At 38.9% G+C, this 13,204-nt stretch overlaps 1 protein-coding gene across 1 annotated transcript; it reads left to right on the top strand.

Moving 5' to 3' along the window:
- The first annotated feature begins 1,226 nt into the window (after window positions 1–1,226).
- LOC124973026 (serine protease 52-like) lies at window positions 1,227–5,026 on the top strand. Its single transcript, XM_047537227.1, has 5 exons — window positions 1,227–1,341; window positions 2,689–2,824; window positions 3,208–3,455; window positions 4,075–4,208; window positions 4,739–5,026. The coding sequence occupies exons 1-5, from the start codon at window positions 1,227–1,229 to the stop codon at window positions 5,024–5,026; spliced, it is 921 nt and encodes a 306-aa protein (XP_047393183.1).
- The last annotated feature ends 8,178 nt before the right edge of the window (window positions 5,027–13,204 follow it).

Raw genomic sequence — 13,204 nt, 5'->3', positions numbered from 1 at the left:
CCTTATTTTTGTGGTGCTGGGTTTAGAACCAATGGCTTTGAGCATGCTAGAAGAGTGCTTCAAAATTTATTTGTATTCCCAGCCCCAAGTTAAGAATTTTCAGTAAGAAACTGCATTATAACACTAACTTCTCATTTCTGAAGATGTGCACATAAGTTGGGTTTAATAGTATCCAAATATTGTAATAATGTCCTATGTTTCTAAACACATGAATTGGTAACAAGTGAAGAGGAGATTAAGAAAGTAGTATTTTAATCCTTACCTGGATTTCATCTGATTTACATGACCTCCAAGTATCTATTTCACTTTGAAATGTTGAATAATAAAAATCTGAACAAATTTTCCCTCCAGAAAAAATTCAGAAGCCCTGGCCTTGGTCCAAGTGGGGCTTATTGATCTTCAGGATCCAGCACAAGCCCAGACTGTAGGAATTCATCATGCTATGCCCTACTTAGGTCCCAAGGGACCTCTAGGTCCTGGGCTTATCTTCCTTAAGGAGCCACTAACTTTTCAACCCATGGCACTTCCTATTTGCTTGGAAGAGAGTCTGGAACAAGAAAGAAATATACAACTTTATGATTGCTGGCTACCCAGTTGGTCTCTCATGAGGGGTGAGTAATAAAGAAAGAACTGGAATAGGATGGAATGATGTACTTGGAAAGATAGTATTCTCATGAGTGATAGAGGATTTGCCATTATCTTTTTCTTCATTTTTTATTTCTATCCTTAGTCAAGAAAAAATTTAAAAAAAAAAAAAAAAAACTTCTCTCTTCTCTGTTTTCCATCAGGAAGTCCTGGAATTCTGCAAAAAAGACATCTAAGCATCCTGAAAGTTAGCACTTGTGCCCAATTTTGGCCCAAGCTGAATGAATTCACTTTCTGTGTGGAGGCCAAGAAAGCTATGGGGGAGGCTGGCTGTAAGGTGACAAATTGAGGGGGTATGAAAGGGCAGGGTGAAAACCAAATACCCTTCAATATCAAATGTTACATCATTGTGTTTTTTAGATGATCAATTAATAAACTGTTCCCTGTTTTCACAGGGTGACCTGGGGGCACCCCTGGTGTGTCATCTGCAACAAAAGAATACATGGGTGCAGGTGGGAATCTTGAGTCATTTTGATGAACGTTGCACAAAGCCCTATGTCTTCAGCCAAGTGAGCCCCTTCATTTTCTGGCTCCAGGGTGTTACTCGACCCAGTCATGCACCCTGGTCCCAGCAAGGGCCCATGACTACTTCTGCTTCCATCTCCATTTCAGTCTCCACAACTAGGAATGCTTCAGTTTTTACTTCAACTACTGCTTCTGTTCAGCCAAACTTCATCTCTCTGCCACAGCCTCAGAGTAAGACCCAAGAAGATGACAGAAATATAAGGGAGTTATAAGGAGGAAATGAAGAGAAGAATGGGATATATAAGAAAAGGAAAGAGGGGGAGATAAGACACTTTTCGTGAGAAATACATGGGTTTTTCCAGTTAAAATGTAATAGTTATCAATTACCTCAGAGTTTATAAAGGCATTACATATTTAGCATATTGTTTAAATTTCATAATATTCCTAGATAATATAGATGGCAATTACTATCATAATTACTTTGCTTTATTACTAGATTTAGAAAAGTAAAGTTATTGATCAAGTTCTTAGGAGCAAAAGAGGAACAGAGCTAAAACTGAGACTCAAACTTATTCTTCTAACGCAAAGTTATTTCTTTCAAATTACATATAACCTTCTACATACAGTGGAATAATTTTAAATTTAAAATATTTTGTTTTTTAGTAAGTGATAATTTTGTAGATTCCAAATTCTGCTTCGCTGTATGTTCTTTTATTCCTTTGACTATCCTATAAACCTATAATAATATCAATAGCTATTTCATATGTCTACTCCCCCTTTACTTCTATAGAAATGTATGTCAGTCTTATATACTATAGTCTCATCTAATTGAAGCTCTTTATAAGCTACAGTGTATTGCCTTATCTTTAGTGAATAATGCTTTTTAAATATTTTAAATATGAGGCCTCATTCCTACCTTGTTCAAATCATACAAAACTTTTGTAAAATACAGAACTTAAGGAAGTATATACTGAAGATTCATCTATACTTCCTTACTACTTTTATAGACAGGTTAGCTTTACCATTTTTTGTTTATATCTGTTTTAACCAGCATTACTTTTATTTAAATATATTGGTGCTAACCTAAATATATGTCTTTAAATGGTTTTTTAGAAGTTTCAAACATGAATTTCCTACTTAATACACCTACTTAACATCTAAGTAAGATTTAAAATTTTTCAAACAGTTCCCTTCTGCTCCCATAAAAGTAGTTTTTCTTCAAAAATGTAATTCATTTCTCTGACATTTCATTCTTTTTTATTGCCTAACTGTACTAATAACTCCTAACAAGCTGTGATAAAAGTTAATCAAGATTTTCAGTGGGGGGAAAGAAGTTGAAATGGTTTCTAATACTTTGACTAAAGATAATTTAACATGGTCCATAAAGAAACAATGGGTTTGCAAATATAAGGAATAAAACCTAGACATAAAAGATGCAAAAATTTATATTTCTAAGTCATGTTAACCTCGTTAGCAGAAATATCAGAATTTAAACACTTTTAAAAATGGATTGTATATAATAGTTTCACCGAGTTTACGCTTATTGTTTTTGTTGTTCTTTCATTGTTGTTTCCTCAGCTTTGGCAGACCGAATTTCTCTGAGATATACTATGCCTTGGCAAGCAATAATCATCAACTGTGGGAGTCAAATATGTAGTGGCTCCATTATTAGCAATTCTTGGGTTCTCACTGCTGCCCACTGTGTCAGGAACATGTAAGTTTTTGTCTTGCAGTTTCCCATTCTATGTAACCCATTGCCTCCAGATTGGAGGGGCAAAAATATTTTGTGTGGGGGTAATCCTTTACATACTTTACTTCCTAAACCATATCTCTTATCCTTATGACATTTTTGTTTCAGGCTAAACAATAAATAGTTTCACCATGTTTAATTGCTAGATACTCTGTTGGTTAGGTTCTCTGAAATCCTTTTTGTTTATAAACTCTGAATTCCTTAATAAGGCTCTGATTTTTCTGGACATATACTACAGATATTTTGCACTATAGCTAAAAAAATAACTTCAAAAAACCTAATTTTGATTTTAAGGGCAATGATTTCCTGGTGAATCTATTTTTCTTAATTTCTACCTGCATACTTAGGAATCCTGAAGACACTGTGGTGATACTGGGCCTTAGGTATCCTGGGGCACCTCTAAGAGTTGTTAAAGTGTCTAACATTCTACTGCACGAGAGGTTCCGGCTCGCGAGTGGGGTAGCAAGAAATGATATAGCATTGTTACTTCTTCAAGGAATGCCAACTTCCATTCCAACCTTAGCACCCTTGGGCCATGTAAAGAATTTGAACAGTTCAGAATGTTGGCTTTCTGGGCCACGAATTCTTAAACCAGGTTAGTGAACAATTTTCTTATTAGGAACATGATTCTAAAGCAAGTGATGATTGTTTGTTAATATGAGAATTTAAAGATGAATGCCATTCATGATTATCTACATTACTATATGATTGCTTACATTACTAAACTTAATATTTTTATCCAAATTAAATATGTACTCAGAATTTATTGATTCATTAATTTCTTTTTTTTAACATGAATCCATAGGATTTTAGAGATGAAAAGGTAATATAGGGGTGTGACTATGGACAGTCAAATTCTATAAAAAGAATAAATGATTTACTCCTCAGCTGTGCTAACTTTGAAACAATGGGGAGAAAAAAAGCTCTGTTTGTTTTAAAATTTTTAAGGATGTAAAGATAGATTCGTGTTAGAATTTGGAATTTTACGACACAAAATAGACATTAAATTTGAAAAAGTATTTAGACTTTGCAAAAATAATGGAATAAATTGAGGAAATAAGATTTGATGATATGAAAATTAAACAGCATTTTGTAGCATAATATATTAGATACCCAAATATAAGTGATGATACAGATTATACCCTTATCTCAACAATTGTTACATTAATGTAAACTGTGTGCCTAAGGCTTTATATATTCCATCTGTTTCCTAGGAGAGACTGATGAACACCCAGAAATATTACAGATGCATATGATGCAAGCTTCAAACTGTGTCTACCTCTACCCTGACTTAGGTAGTTCTATTGTTTGCTTCTATACTCAGTCAAAAACTGCTGACATAAATGCGGTAAGCAGCTCAGTTATTTTCTTTCTTCTTCTTCAGAATGACAGAAACTATAACTTTGCCCCTATATAAAGTGGAAAATAACCTAGTATTAAATAAGAAAGTGAATTCTTGCATAGGGGTAATAAACACTTAAATTCCAGAATCATCTTCTACAAAAATATGTTGCTTATCTCTGATACATCTGACACATGTAATTATTCTCTATTCAAGTGAGGAGCCAACTTAGTAATTTTCAAAATGTTAGACATTTTGTATAATCCCATTCTTATAATTTTAACACCTTTGCTTGTTAAGGCTAACTAAGTCTAACTTTTTCTATTTCTGTATTTGTAAAAGTCCACTGTATTGTTTAAATGTCACAGTTTTTATTTTTTGTAGTATTTGTTCTATTTGGTGATAAGAATGATGTACAAATGCATGTATCTAATATCACATTTTTTCTGAATATTTCCTTTACTTGAAATTTAAAATCTATAATTATATAAGATATTGGGTTAATGACTTAAATCTTTCCATCTTTTACTTCACAGGATCCAGTGAGTGCAGGCAGTGCTGTTATGTGCAGACCAATATCTGGCGGTAAATGGAAACAAATAGGCTTGACCAGTCTCAAATCTCTAGCTACCATTGTAAGCCCACATTTGTCCTGGATCTTAACCACTTCAGCAAAATCAGGACATCCCTTAAGCCAGGAAATCATACCTTTGGTGGAAAAACCTAAATCATCTTGTCCCCTAAAACCAGCAAACTCATTGACACATTTTTTGACAATGATTATTGTAGTCCAGAGTTCTTTTGTAGTTCAGAAATTGAATTAGTAATCCTTTTTTGTTCGTGATCAATAGGATATATAAAATATCACATAGCAAAGTAAAAGGATTGATTTGTGCCATACAGTATATGCTCACAATAGTCTCTCCCTCTAAATGACTCATTTATGCTTACTCATGGCAATAATAAGTGTTCTTTGCTTATTGGTTTCATTTTGAATAATTCAAAAAAGCATATTCAATAGAAATATTACTCAAAGTTATATAGTATATGTAAAAATATATATTTAATATTAAATGTGGTGGCAGACATCTAATGCTACTAAATGGGCATTTAATAGAGGGTAACAATGACAATTGCTAAAAATACTACATGAAAAGAATATAGAAAATAAAAGATGAAATTGAATAAGTGAATTTGGTTTACAGAAGACCTGCTTATTAACAGTCTCTCACAAGTATTATTCATATTATGAAAAAAAGATAAATGAACAAGCAGCAAATTTAAAATCCTACATAAGCATGTGTGTATGTATGAATATGTGAAAGATAGTACTAAGGTAAGTAGTCCAATAAGTAATGCCAAAAAATTTTAAACCATAGTTTATAGATCTTTTCTTTTCCATAGTCTTGATACACTGAAATTTAAGAAGGAACTCAGGACAATAAAAAAGAAGGGTCTTAGATTCTACAAACTATATATGATAGGCCCTACCATGAAAAAAAATCCTACACATACTAAATCTTGTTAATAACTTTTTAGAATTTTACTTTGTCTGCCCTCAGCTATTCCAAAAATGTGAAAGTTGCATTCCCTTTAGATGTGTGGCTAAAATTTTAAAGACTGTCAGTCTGGAAATAGGAATAAATGAGATCAAACCTGACCCCACAAATGGACATAGTAACCCTAGTAGGATCTTGATATACAAAATTCACCTGTATCTTCAATCACATGAATTCTGTCTCCTTTGAATTTTATGTGCAACTGTAATGACACAGTCATGTTTTCCAGGAAATGTGTTCTGTGCCAGAAGTCATTTTACAGACTCTTACCTCTATTCACTTCCAAGTCAACACTTGGAAGGCAAAATGAATTTTCCGTTTCTGCTGGAATCATCATACAAGGACCTATGTATTTTCCAACAATAACTGAGCCCAGATTTTCTTCAGATAAACACTGACCACCATCTGAAACTACCTTATGATCCCTGCCACATTTGAAAAGAGTAAAATATTGACCATAATCATTATTTCCAATTTTTAAAGGGGACAGGGTTTCCAAGGAACCAGTTATCTCTGCTGGTATACACATAATTTCACAAAAAAATACAGAAGTAAATGTGATAGGCATTATGTGCCAGATTGTGCTGAATAACATGGAAATAACCAGTCTCATTTAAAAAAATCTTTAACAAAAAGAGGTGGAATTTCTTCATTCCAGGAAGAAACTCTAAGCCATATTGTTCATGGGGTAGCCCCACAACAAGCAATAGTACTAGAACCTAATGAGAACAATGTTCTACTCCTCAGTTGATAGGCCATAGATCTTCTCTAGGGTCCCTCACATTACTGGTATGCATAAAGCAGAATGTGGTGGCAATGGCTTATCTCTTCTTGTAGACCACTTAGAAGTAGCAGGAAAGGTTCCAGGTTTTTTTTTTTTCTTTTTTCTGAACACTACAGGTTATCTACTCAAATTCTATGCCCTTACTTATGGAAATTTGGGGAATAGCAGTTTACAGACTCTGGTTTCATTGGAGAAGATTGGGAGGGTGTGGCACACACATTCTACCTGTATTTCCAGTTTGCAAAATCCAGTATTCTCTACACTTTGCATACAAAAATGCAAACACATAAACCCCCTAGAACTGCAGGCAGTATATAAGACCATGAAGGAATATGCTTCCTCCTGGTCAAATTCCACTGGATTAATCATCTGGAGGTGTTCTTTATACTCTTTTCAGAAATAACCAGAGCACACTACCTACCAGTGTCCCTAAGTGTGGGCTTATGTGTGAGCCCGGTACTTACAGTAAAGTATTCTTCCAGGTTCAACCCAATGTCCTCCTTATATAGGGAATCCATGGCTTCAGTTGAAGAAGCATCAAGGAGTTCGGGTTATTCACATGGTCCTGTTCTCTTTCCAAGAAAGAGAACATTATTAGAAAGTAATAGCATTTATAACTATTTATGTCCTTCAACAGTGTTGATTCATGTTGATAGAATCTTTCATATCAGTTTTTATCCAGGGATCCTGTGGTGCTTTTTATGCCATTATAGAGAACTATGAAGGCGATTCAACACTTGCAGATACTGAAACTTTACAGGTCTTTTGAGAAGTTATGCAAATATTGGTATTTCATTCTGTCTCTGGAAAATAGAAGATCCTACATCTCTCCATGTACAGGCAAAAACTACACTTTAGAGTACCCCCTTATGCTGGTATCATGCAGGTATGAATGAGATTGTTTGTCTCTATATCAGATGAAAGACCTGCATTTAATACCCATATTTTGGACACATGGACCAAGTCTTTCGACCATTTGGAGGACTACTTTCCCCATCTAATAACTATATGTCCCCAGAATTCAGATATGACTACTGAGCTGTCCTTCTGAAATAACCAGCATAATAAGCTATAGGACCATTGTGAGAAGTATTGGAAGATGTAAACCAAACAGAAAGACACATGTGTCATCAGTTCTACAACATTCCATAATAGCAGCACTGCCTCCTTACCCATGGCTGGCTCCTCTGCCTAGGCACAGGCTTCAGGGAGATACAGAATCTTCACAGGGGACAATGTGGCCTCCTAAACCTTGCTGACAATCACCTTTAGCAGCACCCAATTACAAGCAGGGAGATTTGTGGAGTCATCTCCTGCACAGGACCCCTGGGCATTCCCTACTACAGGACCCCTAGTAATTCCCTTGATTACTAAAAGTAATCAAGGTACATTGCTTTGAGCTGTCATATTCTCCACCTTCTCCCCTATTTTACATATTGCTCTGTTTCTCATTATAGACAGTGGTGGGAAAAGAGTCCAACAGAAGACCCAGTTTGTTACACCTTGGGCAAAGCAGTCTCTACTTAGTACTACAAATTCAGAACTTAAGATTTTTCTGCCAACTACTGTACATGACATTCAGGGACATATCTGTGCACCTCTGTAACGTGCACTGCTGATGTGGAAGGAAGTGGCCTTCAGTCAGATACAGCTGCATAATCCTCAACTCACAGTGAGGAAGCACATAAGGGCAGTATTTTGCACAGCTCTGTACCTTGGCTTCCAGGACTGAGTTGCAGTGAAAGTGCAGTTTGGTCCACATGCCCAGTAAGTCGGTTGTGTACTTCACTTGCCAGGAAGCATGCTATAGGCACTTTTCCAATGCTGAATTCAATCTCCCATACCTTCATCAAATTCCCAAGTTTCAAGTAACTTTCATCACACAGAAAACTTCAAAGACCTGGCACTGGGGAGCTCAGTCTAAATATTAATATTACTGTAGTGCAGAACAGAAAGATGGAGCAACCAAGAAAAACTATTATTGTGAATTGAGGTTGTATTCTGTTACTGTAATGTATTCATTCTAAACATAGTTTCATTTATCAATAGCTTACAGCCTCTAGAAAATAAGTTTCCTTTGTGCTGATCCACTTTTCAAAAGATGTAAAAGAACTCTGTCCTCTAGTTTTGGTCCACCCCAGTTCCTGCTATAGAATCTTAGACTGGCTTTATGTGCACATTTATGCCACAGCCAGGGAGAGGGATGCCTGGCTTCTATATGAACAAATCAGATAATGGTTATTATGATGGTATTACTTCTTTGAAAGTCACCATTAGCATATGAAAAATTTATGGCCATTATAAGCATACTTTTAATCAATTCCTATCTTTTCTATATAAAAATTTGTAGTAAAGAAAGAACTTTTGAGATTACACCCAGTGAGATTCCTCAGAGGTAACTGAGATACACATTAGCTCTTTAGATAAAAGTTGGGATGGTGTACAGTGCACAGTGATCATGAAAAAAGTCTAAAGTTCTGACAAAATGTTGGAGAAGATGATCACTTAAAAGTTTTAAACTGCTGGTCTACTTTTGGGATGTAGGTGGGAGAAATTAAGGATATAGTTGGAATGGACAGAGAGATACAAAAAAGTTGGAGATATAGATGGGTAGAAAGGAGTTAGAACACAAATATTAAGGGTCTAAACAGTGTAGGTTGGCAAAATTTATCTTGGTCCTTCTCAGGTGTGACGGCAAAAAGATCAGATTTCAGCACAGAACATCAACAGTGCACTTCCCAGGGTCCTAAAGATAAGGAGATGCACAGTGCTTTCAATAGGAAATAAGATGATAAGCCTAGGTAAATATCAGGCTATAATATACAACACCTTCTATTTGCCAGTTATTTCTTTAGTCACTTGAGCACTATGCACTCGCTGAAAGTTATAAATGATATTGTAAAATTTCACTGCATTTATCAGATAACTGGGATCACTGTTTCTTGGGACAAGGAAGAAAGGGAACAAGTACTCTAGACTGGACATTTAAATGAAGAAATCTAGAGACAGATTTTAGGAATCTCTAGTCTTTGCTGTCAGTGGTCTTTCCAGGTCATCCTAAAAAGTGCATAAGAACCAACTGCTTTCCTGTCTTCATAGCAGTTCTAACACCATCATCAGCACTGTTATCTTGAGTGTTTTCTGTACTTCAAATCCCTGAGTACAGATTTATCTTCAACAAATATTACCTTTTATTGGAGGTTATAATTGGATCCTTCCCAATATCATAATATACTGCTATGGTAAAAATAGGTACCAGGAACTAGTTCTACATTTCATGTGCCAAACTTGGTGAAAATTACTGGAAATACCCTACAACTGTGCTGTATTGTCCATTTATCTAAAAATTTAGGGTAAATTATTGATGGGTATCATTAGGTAATATGTACTGAGAACAGTAGCCAACAGACTCTGTAAAGACAGATCAATTAAAATTATGAAAAAGAAATAGTGAACAGATCACATTCACACTGCGCAGGCAGACACACTACTTAACATTTCCCAGGGGAAAATCAGAACTGTGTAAAGGACCTGTAGTATGGAAGAACTATTGTTTGCACTTGAGGCATATAGGATGAAGTGCTTCCTTCTGTGGCAGCAATAACTTGGTATGTCCCAATACCTTCAGGATGATTTTAACATCATGAGTATTTAACATCATGTGACTTCCCCTACCCAAGTGTCAACATATGTTGACACCAAAAAGTCTTTGACGCAAGAAGCAACACCTAAAAGCACTGGTGACCAGGAAAGAAGTTTGGGTTTAGGCCCAATCTGGAGAGAGAAAGTTCAATACCCAACCTCTAGGTCTGCTGATGCCCTGGTGTGGTAAGGAAGCTGGGAGTTAAAGATGATGAAAGGGGGAGCAGTGAAATGCAGGTATGAAGATGGGAGTAGGGTCAGGGAGAAGGCAAGGGTCTTCTCCCTTGAAATAGCTATCAGAAGTGGTCTGATCAAAGATGCTGAAATTTTCTTGCATTCCCTGATGCTGGGGCAACTAGTCCGGAAACCTCTGGATCACAGCTGTCAGGGGAGCACTCCTGGGTTCCAGAGTAGGAGGAGAGGTGCTCCAACCCTGCAAGGGGAAGCCAGTGTATTGAGGCTTGCTTTTGGCATGCAAAGTATAATCCCTCCCCAGGCTGATCCTCCACTGCCTACAGTCCCCCAATCCCAACTCCACCCCCTCCAGGTGTTTCTGAGCAACACAGTTTCCTAGAACTTGGTTGGAAAGGGAACATAGCCTCCAGGACATGTGCTTGCAAAAGGACACTTTTGGTACCTAAGATAAATTCTCAGGCAGCCTGTCTCCAGTCTTTGATGTGCAGCCTTTCCAGGTCGTCCTTCCAGTGAAGTAATAGACCCCATGTTTCTGCAGTTTCCTTTGCCTCCCCTGTCCTCATCAGCCTTCTGACCCACCACTATGCAGTAACCCTATTTTTTCCACACCAACTCTGCCTAACACTGTAAGAAACCTTCAGAAACCTCTGCCCACCACCCCACACCCTGCCAAAATGAAAGTGTGAACCTCAAACTGGTTCCTGCTTTCATCCTCCAAAGCTGGTCACTGGAGTCACTGGGGATCATATCTCTGTGCTGGGCTACCCATTTCTCCCATAGGGCATAAGTAGACATTGATGAGCACAGGTTTCCACTGGGAACTGGGGGAAGCTGAAGTCAGCAGCTCCCATGAAGAAGAGGTATGAGTCTTAAAAGGGAAAGGCAAGGTGACCACATTGTTTAGTCATCCACACAAGAACAAGTAGCCTGAATTTCCCTGGGGAGGTAAGGACAGTGAGTGGGACCTATGGCAGGTAGCTACTTTGGGATGCAGTTGAAGCACATGGGGGCAACTCAGCTATGGCACAAGCCCCATTCCTGGCAGTAGTAGGATGGTCCTTCAAAAAACAGCATGCTCCTTGGCTGTATTCACTTGGAAATGCTTCCTTCTTGCTCTTGGAAGTCTTTCCAAGGACTCCAGGAATCCCAGCTAGACTGAGATCCAGACCAGAAAGTGTAGAGGTCTAATGCAGTTGCCTCCAGGACTGGAGTTCACAAGACAGACCAATGAACAGTACAGGGCAGCAACGACCACCTCCCACTGGCACACTCCAGGTCCCAGTGGGTTGCGGGGGTAGCAACACAGGGCCTATAGGACCTGTGACCCATTGAAAGGAAGAAACTCCTCTGTGGATCATAGCCAGTGTCACAGATGGGCTTCCAAATGAAGAGAAGGTGAGGAGATTCAGGCTGAATTCAGGCTGAAAGGGAGCTATGGGGGACCACGTCAACAGAGAATGGACCACACAAAAGGGAGTACTTGCCAAGACTCAATACTCCAGTGGGAAGAGGGCTCTACATTTGTCCAGCATTTAGAAGGTGACTCAGGCAGTGCAGATACTATGCCACCCACAGGAATCACTTGGGCAACCATGTCCACTCCTGGAGTGGGTGCACTCTCATTGACTTTGCATGTAGGAACCCAGGTCCAGTGTGACGGAGTCAGGCAGATATGGGCAGTGAATCCCAGCTCAGAGCTAAATGGAGAATCTCCCTGAGCTACACCAGCACAAAGTATAATCACACTCCATAACACTGGACTCAGTTAATGTAAAGTCTGCTGTGAGGGCTTGTAAAATGCTGACATATCACTTGGAAAAATATGCCAAGGTGTCAAGCTTTGTTCAGATTATTTCTGGGAATATGCTTGGGATAAGTTAGTGATATTCTGACTATCTGTTGATGGTGTGGTTGCTGTGGTGGACACTGCCAAGAGTTGCTGCAGCTGGCACAGCCTCAAAATACTCAGTCCCTGCTCTGCAGAACACTGGTTGCCCTGCACAGGGAGAACCAAGGACAGACCTAAAACATCCAAGCAGGACTCAGACTACACATCAACTCAAGGGAGAATGTGTTTTAGCCTACCCCACATCCCCTGACTCCATCAGCTCTAGCCAGGACTTGGTGCCCTTAGAGGCCCCAGCAAATGCTCCATGCCCACTCTGCTCCAGAGTGGCCCTGTGTGTGGAAGATTTGAGGACACTGGCCAGCTGGCTTCCTCTAGGACCCTGCAGATAGAGGTCCAGCATCACATGCTCCTCACCCAGTGCATCCCTGGCATTGCAAAATGGAAAACCAGGGGCCCGTTTGGGGACATTATCCTACCCACCCCTTCAGAAGAGACAGGGTAACAAGCCAGCCTCCAAGAGCATTTATTTGTCCCTCACAACTGGGTCAATTGTTCCTGAGGACCTGTCCCCTGTGGGTGTGGATCCTGTGACCCCCCACTGAGTGCTGTGTGGTGGAGAATCACGGAGATGATTCACCTCTTGCACAGGTCTTGAAGGAGGTCAGGTAAGCCATGGGGCTGCGTCTTCCTCTTGGGGGCAGTCAGGGTCACCACACCTGTGCAGAGAGGGGCACAAAATGCTCACAGGGGCACTGCACAAGCAGGCAGGAGACAGTGAGGAATGCCACGGCACCTTTGCACCATTTGAAAGGCCTGTGTTAATACTGGGATGGCTTCTCTGGTCCAGCTCTGCTGGCCCAATGGCAGACCTCCCATCTGCTCACCCACTGCTCTCAGCCTCTCCCTCTTTTGTCAAGTCATCACTGAGGCTGTGCAGGGCCTTTGAGAGTAGTCAAAGGATCATTGGCAGGGG

This window comes from Sciurus carolinensis, chromosome Y, assembly GCF_902686445.1.
Source record: "Sciurus carolinensis chromosome Y, mSciCar1.2, whole genome shotgun sequence".
NCBI classification, from domain to species: domain Eukaryota; kingdom Metazoa; phylum Chordata; class Mammalia; order Rodentia; family Sciuridae; genus Sciurus; species Sciurus carolinensis.
This window is presented reverse-complemented; position numbering and strand designations above follow the sequence as displayed.